General features: G+C 37.6%; 1 protein-coding gene across 1 annotated transcript in view; it reads left to right on the top strand.

Annotated features, from left to right (window-relative positions):
• Positions 1-23,034, top strand: part of UBR3 (ubiquitin protein ligase E3 component n-recognin 3) — a 240,891-nt gene that overhangs the window by 43,975 nt on the left and 173,882 nt on the right. Inside the window, exons 2-3 of the mRNA XM_066233324.1 lie at positions 15,284-15,423; positions 19,430-19,588. Coding sequence (XP_066089421.1) covers positions 15,284-15,423; positions 19,430-19,588 — 299 coding nt within the window. The remainder of the gene's footprint in view (positions 1-15,283; positions 15,424-19,429; positions 19,589-23,034) is intronic.

The following is a 23,034-nucleotide window of genomic DNA, read 5'->3' as shown; positions in this document are numbered from 1 at the left end:
TTAATTCTGATGTAGTCCCATTCATTTATCTTTGCCTTCACTTCTCTTGCCATTGGAGTCAAGTTCATAAAATGTTCTTTAAAACCCAGGTCCATGATTTTAGTACCTATGTCTTCTTCTATGTACTTTATTGTTTCAGGTCTTATATTTAGGTCTTTGATCCATTTTGAATTAATTTTAGTACACGGGGACAGGCTGTAGTCGAGTTTCATTCTTTTGCATGTGGCTTTCCAGTTTTCCCAACACCATTTGTTGAAGAGGCTTTCTTTTCTCCATTGTGTGTTGTTGGCCCCTTTATCAAAGATTATTTGACCATATATATGTGGTTTTATTTCTGGGCTTTCTATTCTGTTCCATTGGTCTGAGTGTCTATTTTTCTGCCAATACCATGCTGTTTTAATTATCGTGGCCCTATAATATAGTTTAAAGTCAGGTATTGTAATGCCCCCAGCTTCATTCTTTTTCCTTAGGATTGTTTTGGCTATTCGGGGTTTTTTATAGTTCCATATAAATCTGATGATTTTTTGTTCCATTTCTTTAAAAAATCTCATAGGGATTTTGATGGGAATTGCATTAAATTTGTATATTGCTTTGGGTAATATGGCCATTTTGATTATATTTATTCTTCCTATCCAAGAACAAGGAATATTTTTCCATCTCATTGTATCTTTTTCGATTTCCCTTAACAATGCTTTGTAATTTTCATTATATAGGTCCTTTACGTTCTTTGTTATGTTTATTCCTAGGTATTTTATTTTTTTTGTTGCAATCGTGAAGGGGATTATTTTTTTGAGTTCGTTTTCTAATATTTCATTGTTGGCATATAGAAAGGCTATGGACTTTTGTATGTTAATTTTGTATCCTGCGACCTTACTGTATTGGTTTATTGTTTCTAATAATCTTTTTGTGGAGTCCTTCAGGTTTTCGATGTATAGGATCATATCATCAGCAAAAAGTGATAGCTTTACTTCTTCTTTTCCGATATGGATGCCTTTTATTTCTTTGTCTTGTCTGATTGCTCTGGCCAGAACTTCTAGCACCACGTTGAATAAGAGTGGAGAGAGTGGACAACCCTGTCTTGTTCCTGATTTAAGGTAGAAAGTCCTCAGTTTTATGCCGTTTAATAGGATGTTGGCTGATGGTTTATCATATATGGCCTTTATCATGTTGAGATATTTTCCTTCTATACCCATTTTGTTGAGAGTCTTAAACATAAAATTGTGTTGTATTTTATCAAAAGCCTTTTCTGCATCTATTGATAAGATCATGTGGTTTTTGTTCTTTGTTTTGTTGATATGGTGTATTACGTTAACCGTTTTGCGTATGTTGAACCATCCTTGAGATTCTGGGATGAATCCCACTTGATCATGATGTATTATTTTTTTAATATGTTGTTGTATTCGGTTTGCCAGTATTTTGTTTAGTATTTTAGCATCTGTATTCATTAGAGATATTGGTCTGTAGTTTTCTTTCTTTGTGCCATCCTTGCCAGGTTTTGGTATGAGGGTTATGTTGGCCTCATAAAATGTGTTTGGAAGTATTGCTTCTTCTTCAATTTTTTGGAAGACTTTGAGTAGAATAGGAACCAAGTCTTCTTTGAATGTTTGATAGAATTCACTAGTATAACCGTCTGGACCTGGACTTTTATTTTTGGGGAGATTTTTAATAGTTTTTTCTATTTCCTCCCTGATGATTGGTCTGTTTAGGCTTTCTGCTTCTTCATGACTCAGTCTAGGAAGGTTGTATTGTTCTAGGAATTTATCCATTTCTTCTAGGTTGTTGTATTTGGTGGCATATAATTTTTCATAGTATTCTACAATAATTCTTTGTATTTCTATGATGTCTGTGGTGATCTCTCCTTTTTCATTTTGGATTTTATTTATTTGAGTCCTGTGCCTTTTTTCCTTGGTGAGTCTTGCCAAGGGTTTGTCAATTTTGTTGATCTTTTCAAAGAACCAGCTCCTTGTTTTATTGATTTTTTCTATAGTTTTTCTGTTCTCTATTTCATTTATTTCTGCTCTGATTTTTATTATCTCCTTTCTTCGGCTGGTTTTGGGTTGTCTTTGTTCTTCTTTTTCTAATTCCTTAAGGTGTGAAGTTAAGTGGTTTACTTCGGCTCTCTCTTGTTTGTTCATATAGGCCTGAAGTGATATGAACTTTCCTCTTATTACTGCTTTTGCTGCATCCCAGAGATTCTGATATGTCGTATTTTCATTTTCATTTGTCTGTATATATCTTTTGATTTCTGCGCTTATTTCTTCTTTGACCCATTCATTTTTTAGAAGTATGTTGTTTAGTTTCCACATTTTTGTGGGTTTTTCCCCCTCTTTTTTGCAGTTGAATTCTAGTTTCAGGGCTTTATGATCAGAAAATATGCTTGGAACAATTTCAATTTTTCTAAATTTGCTGATATTGTCTTTGTGGCCCAACATATGGTCAATTCTTGAGAATGTTCCATGTACACTAGAGAAAAATGTATACTCTGTCGCTTTGGGATGAAGTGTCCTGTAGATGTCTATCATATCCAGGTGTTCTAGTATTTCGTTTAAGGCCACTATATCTTTATTGATTCTCTGTTTGGATGACCGATCTAGAGCCGTCAGCGGTGTATTGAGGTCTCCAAGTATGATTGTATTTTTGTTAGTTTTTGTTTTAAGGTCAATAAGTAGCTGTCTTATATATTTTGGTGCTCCTTGGTTTGGTGCATATATATTAAGGATTGTTATGTCTTCTTGATTCAACTTCCCCTTAATCATTATGAAATGACCATTTTTGTCTCTGAGTACTTTTTCTGTCTTGTAGTCAGCATTATTAGATATGAGTAATGCTACACCTGCTTTTTTTTGGGTGTTGTTTGCTTGGAGTATTGTTTTCCAGCCTTTCACTTTGAATTTGTTTTTATCCTTGTTGCTTAGATGTGTTTCTTGTAGGCAGCATATAGTTGGATTTTCTTTTTTAATCCATTCTGCTACTCTGTGTCTTTTTATTGGTAAGTTTAATCCATTTACATTTAGTGTAATTATTGACACTTGTGGGTTCCCTACTGCCATTTTATAAATTGCTTTCTGTTAGTTTTGTATCTAGTTTGATTCTTCTCTTTTGTTTTTCTATCATTTGTTTTTGTTTGTTTGTGTTCCATACTTCTTTCCTCTGTTGCTACCTTTTTTAAGTCAAGTGTTTTTGTGGTGGTTTTTTTAAGGGTGGTTACCATTAAGTAATGAAAAGGGTACCTACCATATTCATTGTAGTACCCTATCTTATAAGTATTTCTGCACTTCATCATCCTTTCCTACTGTTAATCTCCATCCTCTCCCCCCTTTTTTTCCTTTGTTGTCACAGTTTAAGTTTGGTTTTATTGTGTTCTTGGTGGAGCTGTTACTTGTGTTGTTTTCTTTTGTTCTTTGAATCTGGTTGGAAAACCCCCTTTAGTATTTCCTGGAGTGGGGGCTTTTTGTTGATAAATTCTCTCATCTTTTCTGTATTTGTGAATGTTTTTATATCTCCTTCATACTTGAAGGATAGCTTTGATGGGTATAGTATTCTTGGCTGAAAGTTCCTCTCTTTCAGGGCTTTAAATATTGGGGTCCACTCTCTTCTAGCTTGTAGAGTTTCTGCTGAGAAATCTGATGATAATCTAATAGGCCTTCCTTTATATGTTGTACTCTTCTTTTCCCTGGCTGCCTTGAGAATTTTTTCTTTGTCATTGGTTTGTGTCATCTTTATTATGATGTGCCTTGGAGTGGGTTTGTTGGGGTTAAGAAAACTTGGTGTTCTGTTTGCTTCTTGAATTTGAGGCTTTAGTTCCTTCCACAGGCTTGGGAAGTTCTCGTCTATTATTTGTTTGAGTATATTCTCCATTCCATTTTCTTTCTCTTCTCCCTCTGATATACCTATTATTCTTATGTTATTCTTTCTGATGGAGTCAGACAATTCCTGTAGGGCTTTCTCGTTTTTTATTATTTTTGAGTCTCTTTCTTCTTCTCTCTGTTGTGCCTCAAGTTGTTTGTCTTCTATTTCACTAATCCTATCTTCAATCTGGGCTGTTCTGTTAGCTAAGCTTGTTACCTCGTTTTTCAGCTCGTGAATTGAGTTTTTCATTTCTGTTTGATTTGTTTTTATAGTTTCAATTTCCTTGGTAATATATTCTTTGTGTTCATTGAGTTGTTTTCTGATCTCCCTATATTGCCTTTCTGTGTTTTCTTGTATATCTCTGAGTATTTTTAAGATTTCTAGTTTAAATTCTCTGTCATTTAGCTCCAAGGCTTCCAATATGTTAAGTCTTTTCTCCATAGATTTTTCCACATCTATTTGTGTTACCTCTCTTTCTTTTGTATCCATAATATTCGATTTCCTCTCTTATCGGCATCTGAGGGTGGTCTTATTGATAGCACTAATTAGAATTAATAAAGAGTAAAAAGAAAAGAAAAAAAAAAAAAAGGTAAAACACCCCACAAAAAAAAAACAGTAATAATTTATTATTTCCCCCTTTTTTCTCTCTTCTCTTTCCCTCCTCTCCCCTCCTCAGGGAAATATCGTGCCTATAATGGAGGGCCTGATTTGGGGTGAAGAGTTCAAGGGGCAAAAAAAGGGAGTAGGGACCTACTAAATGCAAAAAAAAAAAAAAAAAGGAAGAAAATCTTAGACAAGCATAAGATGATTTGCTTGTAAGTGATGGTCAACTAAGAGATATAATGAGAGGGATAAGAGGGAATCAGAAAAAAGGACCAAAAAAGAATAATAAAGAAGAAAAAATAAAAATAATAAGTAAAAATCTGTTGTATTAAGTGGAGCGAAGACTAAATACACTGGAGACCTTGGGTTGGGAGGACCCAAAATGCCACAAAAATAAACAAACAAGAGAGAAAAGAAATAAAAACAAAAGCAAAGAAAAGAAATAAAACAAAAAAAAAAGCCTTGAGTTTCAAATTAACTAATTTGTTCGTGATTGAGGATTATATGGGAGGAAAGTAAAATGAGAAAAGAAAAAACGAATAGAAATGAAAAAATAAGAAAAAGAGAAAAACGAAGGAAGAAATAAAATAGGAGAAAAAAACAAAATAAAGCAAGACAAAAAAAAAACAAAAGAGGAGAGAGTGAGAGTTAAGTGTTTTGGAGTATTACCTTAAAGGAGAGTGAGGATGAAGAAGAAAAATAAAATGCAACACTCATGGGTAGTGTAGTTCAAGAAAGGGGAAGCATAAGATGGGCAGAGAATAGAAGGACCGAGGTGGAGGAAATAAAGGCAAAAAGATAGAAGAAACAAGCAACAACAACAACAACAACAAAAAAAAAAATTAGTGGATCAAGTTGTAAAGTCTGTGGGTTTTTCTTGATTTTGAGAGGTTAACTTCTTCCTTTTTCTTTTCTCTCCCTCTTCCTAGTCGATGACTCTGTACCCCAGGCTCTGCCCCTGTGTCACTCTTAGTTAGGGATTTGCAGTTGATGGGATTCTATGGCAATGTCATATAATTGGCTTTAGTCTTGCTGGAAGTAAAGGCTTGTTGGCGTTTGCAGGGTCCAACGATGAGAGAGTTTGCTTTCCTGGATTCTCTCTCCTAGTCCCCCCTTTCTGAATTAGCAGCCTGGTGATCCAGCTATAAGGCTGCAACTGCTTCTGCCTGGGGAGTAAGAGGCTCAAAGAGCTGGGAAATCCCCACTCTATCCCCACTCAGTACAAGGCTTTGGGAAAGGCTCTGACAGTCAGGGCCTCCAGTGTAATCAGGCGGGGGTGGGAGTCAATTGTTGTCAAGGTGACTGTTCAGCGCCTATCATTTAGTTGGACCTCTCAACCCAGGCTTTCCACACTTTGTAGCCTGTTTTTGCAGGGAAGAAGAGGTACTAGTCTCTGCTTACGACTAGTGTAGTATAGACCTTATTATCTGCCAAGTCCTTCTTGTTAGCGTTTATCCCTGAATATGGAGGCTCTATCCATCAGAAGTTGCCCCCACCCCTTTAGCGAGAGGCACTAAAAAATATCACGCCTCTTGTCTTGGATCGCTGAACTGAGAGAGATCTTATCAATTAGAACCGAGGGTGTGCAGATTTTATGGGTTAAGCTAATTTCAGTGATTGGGTAGCAGCTGTGTTTCAGAAGGTATTTTAGGCTGCCTGCGCGCACCCCTCCCCCAACGCTTGATTGTTAGCTTGAATGGCTGGGTGAGGTGCCCCGCCCACGGAGAGAATCTCCCAAGCCTCTCCCGCTCGCCCCGCCGCTGGCGGCTGGACCGCACCAGGCGCAGGATAATGGAGCCCCCTGGGTGTGCGGGCCAGTAGGGCGCCCTGGGCGCGTGGAATGCTCAAGGCACGCGCGCGAATGGGGCGCTCAGGGCACCGGTGGCCGGCGACCCCCACTCGCAGTGTGCGGGCCGTTGGGAACGTCAGCAGTGCTCAACCGGACTGGGCGCGCGCGCGGCGGCTCGTGGCGGCCGCTCGCGGTGGCGGTTCCGCGGGGGCTCGCGGCAGCTCGCGGTGGCGGTTCGCGGGGGTTCACGGCAGCTCGCGGGCTCGCGGCCGCGAGCGGCGGCTTGCGGTTCCCAAGTATATGGGCTGACTCACCGCGGGCGCACTCCCTGGCGGCTTGAATGAGCGTCGCTGCGGTAGCTTCCTCCACACCCTCGTCTCTCAGGTTCAAGTGATAACAGTCCTTTCGCTATCAGTTTGTGTCGAGCTCCGGAATGCTCCGAGGATAAATTTTTCTGTTTCTAGTTGATAAATTTGTTGTGATTTAGGGGAGAGCTGTCGGACGCGCTTCTCACGGCGCCATTTTTGTGACGTCACTCCTCTGAGTTTCTCTTTAATCGAGTTCTCTGTGCTTCTTGAACTTGTGTGACTTTTTCCTGCATCAATTTAGGGAAGTTTTCATCTATGATTTCATTCAACTAGGTCTCTATCCCTTGTTCTTTCTCTTCTTCTTTAGGATCCCCTATGATGCGGATGTTGTTTCTCTTTAGGTTGTCACAGAGCTCTTATAGAGTTTTCTCAGATTTTTTCAGCCATTTTTCTTTTTGCTGCTCTGCTTCTGTGTTGTCATTTATCTTGTTTTCTAAATTGCTGATTCGATTCTCTGTTTCATCCAGCCTCCTTTTAATTGTTTCTAGTGTAGTTTTCATTTCTGATATTGTATTTGTCATTTTTGACTGGTTCTTCTTTATTATTTCAATGTCCTTTTTGATGCTTCTTATCTCTTTATTTATGTGTTCATTGTGTCTATCCATTGTTGTTATAAGATCTTTCAGAATTTTAATAATTATTATTTTAAATGCTATATCCGGTAGTTTGCTTATTTCCATCTCACTTAGTTCATTTTTTGGAGGTTTCTCTTGTTGGTTCATTTGGATTGCACTTCTCTGTCTTCCCATTTTGTCTGTGTATTCCCTCCTCATTTGGGTGTGCTTTTTGTAGAGCTGGCTAAGTCGAGACTTGGTGTTGTCTGCCTCCAATGTTCAGTTGTATTATATATATCAGTAATACTTTTGCAGGGTTTAGCAAACACATTGACATCTCAGTTTTGTGCCTGCTGCATCCTGAGGTGCCTGTAAGTTCATGAGTGCTCAAAAGATGTTAATGTAAAACTCTGTAGTTTTACTTTTCCCTGCTCATTTTTTAGGTTATTGATGTCACACTTTATATCCTTTTATATTATGTATCCAATACCAAATTATTGTAGTTGCAGTTATTTTTAATATTTGATTTTAAACTTTTATACAAGAGTTGAAAGTGATTTACGTACTACCCCTGTGGTAGTAGAGAATCTGACTTTGACTATCATATATTTACCATTTCTGGTGAGTTTTGTAGACTTTTGTTTTAATGTTGTTAATTAGCATCTTTTCATTTCAAGCTTTAAGAATTCCCTGTAGCATTTCTTATAAGTCATGTCTAGTGGTGATAAACTGCTTTATCTTTTTTTTTGGGGGGGGGAAACTCTTTACGTCTCCATCATTTCTGGGAAACTACATCTCCATCATTTCTTTTTTTTTTTTTTTTGTATTTCTCTGAAGCTGGAAATGGGGAGAGACAGTCAGACAGACTCCCGCATGCACCCAACCGAGATCCACCTGGCACGCCCACCAGGGGGCGATGCTCTGCCCATCCGGGGCATCGCTATGTTGCGACCAGAGCCACTCTAGTGCCTGAGGCAGAGGCCACAGAGCCATCCCCAGCACCCGGGCCATCTTTGCTCCAATGGAGCCCTGGCTGCAGGAGGGTAAGAGAGAGACAGAGAGGAAGGAGAGGGGGAGGGGTGGAGAAGCAGATGGGCGCTTCTCCTGTGTGCCCTGGCTGGGAATCGAACCTGGGACTTCTGCATGCCAGGCCGACGCTCTACCACTGAGCCAACTGGCCAGGGCCTCCATCATTTCTGAAAGGCAATTTAGCTGGGCATAGTGTTCTTGGTTAGCATTTTTTTATATCAATATCTTGAATATATCATTCAGTTCCCTCCTGGTTTTTGAGATTTCTGCTGAGAAAACCATTTATAGATTTATGGGGCTCTCTTGTTTGACAATTTGCTTTTCTGTTGTTTTCAAGTTTTTCTCTTTGAGTTTTAACCTCTTAATTATAATGTGTCTCAATGCAGCCCTTTTTGGGTTCAACTTATTAGGGACTTTAGGGCTTTATGAACTGGAGTTTTATTTCTTTCCCCAAATTTTAGAAGTTTTCAGCCATTATTTTATTTGTTTATTTTAAATTTTAATTTTTAATATTTATTTTTTGAGAGAGTCATGGAGAGATAGAGACAGGAACATCGAGCTAGTCCTGTATATGCCCTGATCAGGGAATTGAACTGGCCACCTCCATGCTCTGGGACAATGCTCCAACCAGCTGATCTATCCAGCTAGGACTTTGAGCCATTTTAAAAAATAGACTTTTGTTCCTCTTATCTTTTCTTTCTTTGTGATTCCCATAATCTTATATCATTTCTTTGAATGTTGTCTCATCAGTCCTATTGGCTTTCTTCACTCTTTCTCATTCTTTTTGATGTAGTGCAGGTATGATGGCAATAAATTCTTTCAGATACTGTCTGAAGAGTTTAATCCTCAGTTTTGAAAGGTATTTTCTTTGTGTGAAGAATTCTAGAGTCAGAATTTTTTTCCCCCTATCATTTTAAGTATGTCTCTCCATTGTGTTTTGGCTTGTACAGTTTCTGATGATGGAAAGTCTGTTATCATTTGTATCTTTGTTGCTCTGTACAGAATGAGTTATTCTCTTCTGGTTTACTTGAAGATTTTCTTGTTATCACTGGTTTTCAACAAATTAATTATGATATATCTTGGTAATGGCTTTAAAAAATGTTTATTCTGCTTGGGGTTTGATAAGTTATTAGAGCTGTTATTTTATGGTTTTCAACAAATTTGGAAAAAATTCCGTCATTATTTACATATTTGTTCTGTTTCCCATACTGTCCCTTCTGGGATTCCAATATAAAGCTGGTTGTCCCCACTTCACTGAGGCTCTGTTCATTTTCTATGTCTCTGTGCTTTATTTTAGATACTTTCTGATTGCTTTGTTAATATATTTACTGATCTTTTCTTTCTAGTGTCTAATCTGTTAATCCCATTGGTGTATTTTTTGTTTCTAATAGATACTATATTTGATAGTGTAATTTTTATCTATAGAAGTTTGATGTGGGTTTTATTTTATTAATCTGGTATCACTAAGGCATATTTATATTTAACCTTTTTAATCATTAAAAAACATTGGGTTCCTTGAATAAAGTATCTAATACCTATGAACTGCTAATATTGAACACATTTCTTCCTGCCTCACCTTTTATTTGAAGCCATTCTAGTTGTCTAGAAAGCTCTCTTTCTGTTCACTTGGGGAGATATCTTTAGTACCTGATGATATACACTTGGATTTTCAGGCCTCTTGACAGTATGCTCTACAACCAGAGCTTTGCATACCTAGCTTAACTCCTTCATGTCATTTGGCCTGTAGCCTGTCATCTCTTCAGAATGGCCTTCTTTGACAAACTTGATTTAAAGCAGGGGTTGGGAACCTTTTTGGCTGAGAGAGCCATGAACGCCACATATTTTAAAATGTAATTCTATGAGAGCCATACAATATGTTTAACACTAAATACAAGTAAATGTGTGCATTTTATGTAAGACCAATACTTTTAAAGTACAATAAGTCTCTGAATTCTTTTTAATAACATTGTTATGCTGTTGCTAACCAATGATGAATAAAGTACTTCTTACCATTAATGCGATTTCTGGTGCTGCATGATTTTGCTGATGGCTTTGTAGTCTGGTTGATATGTGGTGAGGTTAAGCTTCATGCAGGCGTTGAGACTTCCATCTGTTAAACGTGATCGTAGGTTGGTTTTAATGTTCTTTACATGTGAGAAAGACTGCTCACATGCATACGTGAGTATTTTCAGTACAGCAATACTCTCACGCTGCAGTGTGTGGTATGTGACGGGAAGTACGTTCCAAGTTTTGACAATCAGCTGGTCCGCGGGTTGAAGTTTTTTCATTTCTCCCCACTTGTGTTTGCTCTCCAACTCTGCTTGCTGTTGTGCAAGTCTTTCCAAATCTTCATTCAGTGACTTGAACTTATTCACCCACATGTTTGAAGCTTTCAGGTCAGCAGCTTGTAGCTCAAAATCTCTGATGGAGACACCAGGGATGTAACTCAGGTCGGCGCTGTCCACTGCACACTCTTGTGGTAGATGGGTGTTGAACTTAAAAAGACGAGTGTGCTCACAAAATTCTCCAAAGCGCGCTTTGAATGACTGCAGGAGATTAGACGTGAAGCCTGCTAGCTGCTGGAGATGAAGATGTTGAGCAGGGTCACTTGCTGTGCATGCATCTTTAAACTCTCCCAGTTTTTCAAAGTGTAGTAAACGACCTGGTTCACTGTTGGCAATGAAGAGTTCCAGCTTGTTTTCAAATGCAAATACTGCTTGTTGAAGGGATAAGACTGTATTTCCAATGCCTTGCATTTTCACATTGAGCTGGTTCAGATGTTCAATCATGTCCATGAGATAGTAGAACTTCAGGAACCACTCAGTGTTAGCTAACTCAGGATGCTCGACGTTTTTCATTTCAAGAAAAGTCTGAATTTCGCTCAGACAAGCCACGAAATGGCTGAGCACCTTCCTTCTTGACAACCAATGCACATTGGTGTGCAGAAGCAGACCAGGATAATTATTCCCAACTTCATCCAGCAGTGTTTTAAACTGGTGATCATTTAAAGTTTGGGCAACAATAAAGCTGACCACCCGAATGACCAGCGACATCACCTCACTAAGCTGCTCGCCACACATCTGAGCACAAAGCACCTCCTGATGTAGGATGCAGTGAAAACTTAGGATGGGTCTCTTTTCATGTTCACAAAGAAGCACTACGAATCCTGTTTTTCCCCACCATGCATGGAGCACCATCAGTACACACCGAAATAAGTTTATCCATCGGTAGATTTTTTTCTTTAGCGAACTCAGTGAAAGACTTGAATAAATTCTTCCCTCTTGTTGTCTCTTTCATAGGCAAAACAGCAAGACTTTCCTCACGTAGTGTGTCACCGACAGCATACCTTGCAATCACGCTGAACTGGGATAAATGGCTTACGTCTGTTGACTCATCCAAAGCTAGAGAAAAGAATGGTGCTGCATTTATGTCCTTCACTTGTGTTGCCTCCATTTGATTTGCCATCATGATGGTACAATTGTGAACAGTTCTTGCCGACAGAGGCATGTCTTTTATTCATTTGATTATCTTGTCTTTATCCAAAAAGTCATCAAAAAGTTCATTAGCAACATCAAGCATGAATGTTTTGGCATACTCCTCATCTGTGAATGGCTTTCCGTTTCTCACAATTGCTAAAGCACCAGCAAAGCTAGCCGAATTCCAGTCACCTTGTTGGATCCAAACACAGAGTTGCTGCTGACTAGCTTGTACTCTACACAGTAGCTCTTGACATGCTTTCTTCCTGCTGTTCCCTGCTGGATATTTCGATGGAAATGTAGTATATGGCGTGTGTCAAAGTGCCGCTTTATATTTGACCGTTTCATCGATGCAATTTTATCATTGCATATTAGACACACGGCAGAACCTGCTCTCTCCACACAGGTGAATTCCTCTGTCCATTCCTGCTGAAATGTACGATACTCTTCATCTTTTTTTCTTTTAACCATCCTCTTCGTCAAAATGCTTTCTGCAATTAGCTAGTTGACTACTTGATTAAAAGGAGGGAAGTTTACTTCCTGACCTCACAACGACCCGTGTACGTTATGCATTATCCAATAAAAATTTGGTGTTGTCCCGGAGGACAGCTGTGATTGGCTCCAGCCACCCACAACCATGAACATGAGCAGTAGGAAATGAATGGATTGTAATACATGAGAATATTTTATATTTTTAACATTATTATTTTTTTATTAGATATTTGTCTGCGATCCAGATGCAGCCATCAAAAGAGCCACATCTGGCTTGCGAGCCATAAGTTCCCGACCCAATTTAAAGGAACCTAATGGATGTACCCTATAAATTGTGCCTTCAAATTATTTTCATAGAGCTTTTTATTCATATTTACTTATTTTTCTTTTTCCTTTACTCCCCTCCTTCCACCCAATAGAAAGTTTGCTCCATGACAGCAAAGCCCCTGTATTTCTAGGGTCTAAGTGCCATGCATTTAGTGGTTCTTCAGAGCATGTTTGAATAACTGGGATTATTAAATAGGTTCCTGGTTTTTCTTCAGTTAGACAACCTTGAAATTATTTTTGGTGTTCTATTAGATTAAGTCTTTGTTTCATCAAGCCTTTGTGAAATACTTACTATGTAAGATGCTTTAGTTCCCACACTATGATCTTATAGTATGTTACATCCATGTTGGACAGCCCAACATTATTTAAACTAGCTCACAGAGCTTGGTTCTTTAGTCTTTTGGCTATTAATTTGTTCAGTCCACAGCAATCTGATACATTCCTGTAACCTCAGTCCCTAGGTTGCTTAGACCAGTCTTGCTGTCCCTTGCGCTTAGTTCCAGGTTGAAATATTACCCCTTGAAGTCACTTGACACTCTGTTCAAATTGTTCTTTGCTCTTTTCCCATTAACTTTTTTGAATGGTTTCTTTCCTGCACTGAGTATGTAAGAGAGCTTTTGTACCCTCCTTTATCTAATCCTTTCTCTCCTCCTGCTTTTCAGCCTTAGAGCCTTTCACTGCATCCTTCAGTCTTTGTGCCCAGTATGTTTTCTCATTCTTCTACTTTGGCTTTCCTTTCATCTGTGTTTTCTCCTTTACACTTATGTTTGTAAGTGCTTAAAGTAAATTATCTTAGATCCCTGCTGGTTCTCTAAGCTGTCACAGAGCCAGGTTCCAGGTTTGTTTGTTTTTTTATCCTTAAAGACTCTTAAAATAGAAATGGTAGCATTTTAAAAGTTTCCTTGAGAATATTTTTATTTTGTGTGCACAGCTGAAAGAGGTTCTTAAATTTGTATTTCCTTTTTTTTTTGTGTGACAGAAACAGAGAGAGACAGAGAGAGGGATAGATAGGAACAAACAGGGAGGGAGAGATGAGACGCATCAATTCTTCATTGCGGCACCTTAGTTGTTCATTGATTGCTTTCTCATATGTGTCTTGACGGGGGGGAGGGGGCTACAGCAGACCAAGTTACCCCTTGCTCAAGCCAGTGACCTTGGGCTCAAGCTGGTGAGCCTTGCTCAAACCAGATGATCCCGTACTCAAGCTGGCGACCTCGGGGCCTCGAACCTGGATGCACTGCGTCCAGTCTGATGCTCCATCTACTTACTGCACCACTGCCTGGTTAGGCTAATTCATATTTCCTTTTAAATAAAGGTTTGAACCTTAAGGGATAATAGTTACCTTTTTCATAATATGTCTTCTACATAGAAGCTTCTGATTTATGTAGTTAATTGTTATCTTCTATGGGTTTTAGTTTTAAGTCTTACTTAGGCTTTCTATACCTTGAGATAATGTTGGGGAATAGTTTATTTTCTTCCTGGTAACTTTTTTCACATTTGATTTTGATCTGTATAAAATATATTTTGCATATGGTGTAAAAATATCAAATTTACAGCCTGCATTTAAATAATCAATTATTCTAAAGCAATTTTTTGTCTTCTCCCCATTGAATTTAGATGCTGCATTTATTATAGTCACAACTTTATATAGTCTTACTTCTAGACTCCAGTGTGGTTCATTGATGTTATCACTTTAACAGAGATTTTTTTAAATTACAGCTTTGTACTATGTTTTAAAGACTAAGGCACTGTCGTTAACTTTTATTTTCAATCTGTGCTGATTTTTTTCATACATATTTTCTTCCTTTTGAACTTTATTTTTTAAATTTTTTTCCAAGTGAGAGGAGGGGAAGAAAAGGAAAGAGAGAGAGAGAAAGAAAGAGAGAGAGAGAAGGGGGGAGGAGAATTAGATGGTCGCTTTTCCTGTGTGCCCTGACCAGGAATCGAACCCAGGACATCCACACACTGGGCCAACACTCTACCACTGAGCCAACTGACCGGGGCCCATTTGATCTTTAGAATTAGTTTGTAGTCTCATTGGGATTTAAATCTAATGGCATTAAGTTTGGTGGAAGTGACTTTAAAAAAAAAAAAAATTGGATATTTTATTTGGGTATATAGTTTTCTCTATTCAGATCTTTTATGTTTTTTAGCTAAGATAGTTTCTACATTCTTCTGAATAAAATTATTTCTTGGAATTTTATATATTTAGTATGGTTATTTTGTGTTTAGTCATGCAATACTTTAGTTGTGGTTATTGGACTGTGACTATAGAATATTTTACTTCATTTTTGCTCAGATATGTCAATCATGCTTTAAAATAAGTATAAATAAATTCAAATGTATATACTTTAGTGTATAAACTTTTAAAATAAAGTTAAAGTATTTATGTCATTCATATATTAAAGCAGTAAGTTAGAAATAGTTGAGTTAAAGAATACAAATTTTTGGGAAATGATAGTGGTTTATAAAGGATAGAGTGATAAACTATTTGAAGGTAATTAATTCAGTTAAGATATAAATCCTGTAATGAGATTTTCCTTTTGTATTCTAGTTAGGACTTAAACTAGTATGCTTTTTTATTGGGAAGAAATACCTTCAGTATCTTTTTTTATTTCAATATCTTTATTAAAACTATGTATTTTTTTTAACTTGGTGCCTTAAAAATTATAAAGGAAGAATACTTTGGCTTTGATATTGTTTTGTATTCTGTTTATGGATACTGTAAATAGAAATACTGTATTTTTGACAGAATAGACATCATTATTAATTGGTTTTTTTTTTCTTGTAATACAGGTTTTGCAGAAGGCATCAGATTAAATCAAGTTCAAATATTCCTTGTGTCCCCAAAGACTTACTGATGATGTCTGAATTTGTTCTTCCAAGATTTATTTTTTGTCTCATTCAGTACTTAAGAGAAGGCTATAATGAACCAGGTATGTTTAATCTACTCTTGTTTGTGCTCTTTTTTATGTGCTCCTTTTTAAGTTCTAGTTAACAAGTTTAGCACTGATAACAAGGTAAATTTTTTTAGATATCATTTTTTTGCTTAACATTTTTATGAGACGACTGTGAAATATTAAATAAAAACACACTATTTCTGGCTGGGGAGCTCAGTTGCTTTAGAACACCCTCCCGATATGCCAACGTTGTGGGTTTGATTCCTGGTCAGGGCACATATGTACAGGAACCAACCAAAGAATATGTAAGTAAATAGAACAACAAATCTCTCTCTCCCTCTACCTCTTCCTCTCAGTCTCCCTCCCTTCCACTCTCTCTAAAATAAAGGAAAAAAAAAGCCCTGATCGGAGAGCTCAGTGGGTTAGAGCATCATCCCAAAGTGGCAGAGGCTGCTGGTTTGATCCCTGGGCAGGCTATATACAAAAACAGAGTGATGTGCTGTGTCAGTCTCTCTCTTTCTCTCTCTCTGCCTGCCTTCCTCTCTCTCTCAAATCAATAAAATAAACATTAAACCTCCCTTCTAAATATTAAGTAATTAAACAATTAAATACTTTAATTAAATATTAATTAAACAACCTTGTAGTTGTCACAGTTTGGCACTCTGTGCTCCTGGGATCAAAGATAACTTTTTATTTTTATGTTTTTAGATAATGGTTACAGATAATTATCAAAGCTACATATCTACGTATGATGCAGGGAGGTGGAGAGACAGACTTCCGCATGCACCCCCATTCAGCAGTCCCTGTCTGGGGCTGATGTTCTGCCCATCGGGGCTGCTCCATTGCTGGGCAACCGAGCTATTTTAGTACCTTAGGCGAGGCCTTGGAGCCATCCTCAGCACTTGGGGCAACTTGCTCAATCGAGCCATGGCTGCAGGAGGGCAATAGAGAGAGAGAGAAGGGAGAGGGAGAGGGATATAGAAGCAGATGGTTACTTCTCCTGTGTGCCCTGACCAGAAATTGAACCTGGGACTTCCACTTGCAGGGCCAACAACGCTTTACCTCGGAGCCAACTGGCCAGGGTCTATGCCATACATTTTTGTGTTCTGTCTGTTCCCCTTCCTTAAAGTGTGAAGAAATATTACATAGCATCTTCATTATTCCTAAAGCTTTGTAATTTTCATTGTGAGCGAACACTTTCTTATTTCTACATTATTAGCAAATTATACAATCCTTTGTTAAGTGCTTCTACTCTTCTCAGAGTATATGTTGTAAAATATAGAAATATTATTTTGATTTAGTTGCAAACTATTCTGTCTTTGGAATAAAAGAACCAGAGCCCATTGAACTTGAGTGATTGATCTTGCCTTCTGTATGATTTCTCATAATCACCAAATAATTCAAACAAAAGTATATTATATTTATTTTTCCCTGTAGTAACATTTAGCAGTTATAATGATAATGTAGATATGTAGCTTTGATAATTATCTGTAACCATTATCTGAAAACATAAAGGAATGAATGGAAATGCTTTTTTGTCTTAAGATGAGCTTCATGAACTTAGATTTATGATACTTTTCTTTCTAGATAATCATTTGTGCTCAATATAAATTCCTTGTGTCTGTGTAGAAAAAAAATAATTGAACATTAAAGAAAGAACTTGAGCCTGAACAGGTGGTGGCACAGTGTTGGCCTGGGATGCAGAGGACCCAGGTTTGAAACCCTGAGGTCACCAGCTTGAGTGCGGCTCTTCTGGCTTGAGTGTGGGCTCATCATCTTGAGCGTGGAGTTGCTAGCTTGAGCATGGGATCATAGACGTGACCCCATGGTCACTGACTTGAGCCCAGTGGTCGGTGGCCTGAAACCCAAGGTCACTGGTGTGAGTCCAAGGTTGCTGGCTTGAGTAAGGGGTCAGTGGCTCAACTGGAGCCCCACTCCGGTCAAAACACTTAAGAGAAAGCAATTAATGAACAACTATAGTGCCACAATGAAGAATTGATGCTTCTCATCTCTCTCCCTTTCTGTCTGTCCCTATCTGTCTGTCTCTCAAAATAAATAAATAAATAAATAAATAAGATTTGAAATTATCTAATCTGTAGTAATGGAAGTTCAGAGATCTTGTGATTTTATAGTTGCCTTTCTTCAGTTTTTATTTCACCTCAGACCAATGTCAGAACTTGTGTTAGAGCCCTTAGAAACGGAAAACAAATGTCAGTATTTACTATTTTACTGCGTAATACTGAATAATATACAGTATTAGTTTTGTACTGAGAAAGTAAAGCTTTTGGTTTGGGTCCCAGGACTCAATGTTATCTAGAATTTCATTCACAGATTATCTTTGAACTAGGTGTGAGTTCCTTGTGGTAGGAACTAGATCTTATCTAGTTTTGCTTCTCAGTTTTCATCAAGGAGTAGATGCTGAATTAATGAATGCAATTGATGTCCCCTTTCCCGGGCATACAGGACCCTGCTAGCTCCCTTATATGATTTTTTCCCCCATTGAGTTTGAGAGAGAGAGAGAGGAGAAGGAAGAGACAGAAGCATCAACTCTCTCCACTTAGTTGTGGACCCATTGATTGCTTTCATATGTGCCCTGACAGGGCTTGAACTGGGGCCCATGGGGTCAAGTTGGTGCCCTTGGGATTAACCCGACTACTTGGAGTTGAACTGGTGACCTAGGTGCGCTGGGACAACTCTTTATCCATTGCGCCACTAGCCAGGGATATATGCATTTTTTTAAACCAATTATAGCTAAGCTCTAAATCTCTCTACTCACTTCTTTCTTTTAGATTTCAGTTCCTCTAAAGCAGTTTTTTTTCCTCTTAAATATTCTTTTTCAGTTACTATCCAAGTTTCTTTTTTTCTCTTTCTATCTATACTAAGCATATATTGCCTGGTATTTTAGAATTGTTTTAGTGAAAACATTAATTTGTATGAAAACAGTTATTTTTCATTGTAGTTGCTTTGACCTTTAGCTAACATGAGTCTGTATTTTTGGAATGATAGAGGATGTATTATTTGCTCCACAAGTTTAAATTTAGAGCTGACATAGTTTTGTACTAATATTTTTACACTACTCTCAATATATTTGATTTTGGTCTTGTTTTACTTTAGGGAGTTATCTTAATGTTTTCATAAATACCGTCTAATTTTGTAATGATCTTATTACATTTATATATCTAGAAATATAGGGCCCTCAAACTAAATGCTTCTTACATAAATTAAATACTACCTTATGGCATCATTTCTTATCAACCTTTTCTTACAGGATTGAATTCCTGAGCAAGTTGACCCTAGGCTGGGGTGGTGGGTAGATACCTAATTTTCAGATAGAGTCCTTACATTAACTTTAAAAAAAAAAAAAAAAAAAAAAAAAAAAAAAAATATATATATATATATATATATATATATATATATATATATATATATATATATATATATGGGGAGGGGCAGGAAGGGAGAGAGATGAAAAGCATCAACTTGTAGTTGCGGAACTTTAGTTCATTGATTGCTTCTCATATGTGCCTTGACTGGGGAGTTCCAGATGGGCCACTGACCCCTTGCTAAAGCCAGCAACCTTGGGATCATGTTGATGATCCCACACTCAAGTTGGCAACCCTGCACTCAAGCCGGTGACCTTGATTCTGGGGGTTTTGAATCTGGGACCTCAGTGTCCCAGGTCAATTCTCTATCCACCACACTACCACTGGTCAGGCTAAATTAACGTTTTTATTTATAAGATGTACTATCATTTAAGTCACTATAATTTTAAAAGAATAAAATATTGTTATTTTATCAAAAAAATTAAAAAAAGTTTTTATACTGGTTTTAGAGAGGGAGGAAGGGAGAGAGAAACATTAATTTTTGGTCCACTTATTTTTGCATTTATTGGATGATTCTTGTAATTGCCCTGACGGGGGGTTGAACCAGCAACCTTGGAATTGGGTTGATGCCTAACCAACTGAGTTACCTGGCCAGTGCCTTAACAAAATATTTTTTTAAAAAGTTAATTTTATGGGTTTTTGTTGTTGTTTTTCTTTAGCAGCTGATGTACCATCAGAAAAAGACCTTAACAAAGTCCTTCAGCTTTTGGAACCTCAAATTTCCTTTTTAGAAGATCTAACTAAAATGGGAGGAGCAATGCGGTCTGTTCTTACTCAGGTTTTGACAAACCAACAGAACTACAAAGATCTGACTTCTGGTGAGTAAAGTGTTAGCATAGAGGAATGTTAAAATTTACTTATATTACTATAATTATTAGAAGTTATATATTTTAGAACTTAAAAGTAAAATGTAGATTTTTTTTCATAAAGCTAGAGGTTATTAAGAATACATTGTACTTTATGGATGAAGCAACCAAGCCCCAGAAAAATTAAATGACTAGTTCCAGTCCTTACAGCTAACTTATTTTGAAGTTAGGATAGAACCAAGTCTTCTAAGTTTTGGTGTGACATAATTATAATTATATTTTTCCTTATTTTCTTCAAACAGTAACAACAACCATTCTTTTGTTTTGATCTTTGGTATTCTAAACTTTTGGGTTGTATGGTCCAGGATTTTATAATAATGTAGAGTTTAAGTTATAGACCTTGGAATTGTTGAGTGTGTTTTTATATGATATATAATATACTATTATATATAAAATATTTTAGTTTTTGTACCTTTAATTTAGCTCAAATTTATAGTACAATAAATATATCAATTAAAAAATCTTATAAATAGCATTCTTTTTTTTGCTGGCTCAAATAACATGTTCGAAAATTGAAGTTTATCTTGTTTTTTGGTATAATTTTTATCTTTATTGTTAATCATGTGTTATTTAGAGATATTCTGATATATTTATTTCTTCAACAAAAATCTTGGGCCTAGGTATGAGAGTTTGGGGTAGAGAATGTAATTAATAAACCTGATAATCCTATTCTTATCCTTATAACCTTATGGTGAGTGAGATGACATTAATAAAACCCTCAGACTAAAAAAACATGTAATTATAAACTGTAGTAAATACTATGAAAGGGTAGGACAAATTTTTATAGGAGAGAGACCTGATTTCACAGATGCGGAAAGTGAGGAAGCTTCACAGCAGTGAGGTAAAGAGATAAGGTTAGGTTCTAGGTAGAGGACATCTTCCACTTCTGACAATTAGACTAGCCCTAATGCCATAAATAATATAAAACTTGAAAAAAATGAAAGGCACCTGTTTTTAGGCATTGAACAACAGGTAATACAAGACTGTAAACCTTTGAGAGAAAGGAAAAGCATGAGATGAGCCCCACGATTGCCTTGAATCTCTGTCTGGAGATAACTTCTGCTTGTAGTGCTGCAGGCTGGATGGGAACAGCCTGGTGGTCCAACTGAGCTAAGAAGGCAGGGATCACATTTTAGGATAGTTGGAAACTGGAATCTCTGGGGCAGATAGATGAAGGATCCTGAATGTGCTTGGCTAGAGATTGACATATATATGTACAGGATGAAACTACCTAAGGCTTCCTGGAGAATGACTGCTATAGGGTTAAAAGCAGGATAGAGCTCTGGCTGGTTTGCTCAGTGGTAGAGCATCGGCCTGGCATGTAGATGTCCTGGGTTCGATTCCCGGTCAGGGCACACAGGAGAAGCATTCATTTGCTTCTTACCTCCTCCCCCCTTCTTCTCCTGCAGCCATGGCTCGATTGGAGTGAGTTGGCCACAGGCGCTGAGGATGGCTCCTTGGCCTCCACCTCAGGCATTAAGATGAGGTTGGTTGCTGAGCAATGGAGCAATGCCCCAGATGGGCAGAGCATCACCCCTAGTGGGCTTGCTGGGTAGAACCTGGCTGGGGGTACATGCAGGAGTCTGTCTCTCTGCCTCCCCTCCTCTCATTGAATTTTAAAAAAAGCAGAATAGAAATATTAACAGTTAAGCAGTATTGGGAGACACTGGAGTTCAGTTCAGGCTATTCTAGGTCAGCCTTAATGAAGCCTAAAACCCTGACAGTATCTGTGCGGAAAGTAGGGTATGGAGTTTATTCCTGCCAGTTTAGAGGGTCTTTTGAGAACCTTAAGCTTTCCATAGGTCTCCTATTTACTAAAACGTAAAACCAAACCTTCATGAGTTCTAGGTGATCAGGCTGATAATTGAACAATCTTCTATAATTACAATGAATACTCTTCAAAGGAAGATAACAGAATCCAGAATTAGAATGTCCAGTATATAACAAAAACCACTGGACATGCAAGGAAATAAGAAATTGGGCACTTTATATAAACAAGAAAAAGAATAGTCAATAGAAACTGACTTTGAAATAACCTGCCTGGCCAGGTGGTGGTGCAGTGGATAGCATGTCCAACTGGGATGCAGAGGACCCAGGTTTGAAACTCCAGGGTCGCCAGCTTGAGTGTGGGCTCATCTGGCTTGAGCACGGGCTCGCCAGCTTGAGTGCAAGGTTGCTGGCTTGAGCGTGGGATCATAGACATGACCCCATGGTCGCTGGCTTGAGCCCAAAGGTCACTGGCTTGAAGCACAAGGTCGCTGACTTGAACTCAAGATTCACTGGCTTGAGCAAGGGGTCACTTGGTCTGCTGTGGGCTCCCCAGTCAGGCACATATGAGAAAGCAATCAATGAACAACTAAGGAGCCACAATGAAGAATTTATGCTTCTCATCTCTCTCCCTTTCTGTCTGTTTGTCCTTGTCTGTCCCTCTCTCTGTCTCTGTCACACACACACACATACAAAAGCCCAGACATTGGAGTTAGCAGATAAAGACATTTAAATAATTATTATATATACATGTTTAAAAAATTAAAGAAAAACCTATTCAAATAATTATAATTGAAGAGTTAAGGAATCAGGAAAGAAATATAAACAAGAAAAATTTTGAACTGCAAATCACTGAAAATTGTTGTAGAGTGCAATGATTTAATTGAAAAATTGACTGGATAAGCTTAGCAGCAGAATGGAGAATGTAGAAAGACTCAGTAAATTGTGAAGACAGATTAGTAGGTTATTCAATCTAGAGAACAGAGAGAAAACAACAGAACCTAAGGGACCTATTAGAAGCAGATTATCAAACATCAGGACAGGAGAGTGGGTATTGGGGTATTAAAAACACTTGGAGAAATTATGACTAAAATTTTCCAAATTAGATGAAAAACATACTTATTATTCCAAGATAATAATAAGTATTTACTGAATCACTAACAGGATAAATACAAAGACTATCACTCCATGTTTATGGGTGAGAATAAGCTTTTTAAAAAGGGGAGTAAAGAAGGTTAGTGTGGTTGAAATGAAATAGAATGCGGGGGGATAGTGGCACAAAAAAGGCTACTATATTAGGCTAGCTCCAGATTAGGTCGGTGCTCATGGGCCATGTATGATTTTATAAGTTCATTTTTTTCATGTTTGTTGAGATGAATGGATTGATGAAATATATTTTGTTAACTAAAGGATACTACAAAAATTTCATCTATCTTAGTGAGATAAATATGTGACATCATTATTCAGGAGACATTTAGTCATTTCTTAGATAGGATCCTATAAGTTCTTTATTCCTTGTAATCTAATTATGGTTGTTTTTAATATGGGACTTGACTCGAAGAATGGATATATTCCTAATTGTTTAATCTGTGTTGGAGTTTTTTTTTCTTCTTTAAACTAGCTCAGAGAGA

The sequence above is a fragment of the Saccopteryx bilineata genome, chromosome 5 (genome assembly GCF_036850765.1).
Source record: "Saccopteryx bilineata isolate mSacBil1 chromosome 5, mSacBil1_pri_phased_curated, whole genome shotgun sequence".
Taxonomy (NCBI): Eukaryota; Metazoa; Chordata; class Mammalia; order Chiroptera; family Emballonuridae; genus Saccopteryx; species Saccopteryx bilineata.
Note: the sequence above shows the minus strand (reverse complement) of the source record. Positions and strands in the feature narration are given on the sequence as shown.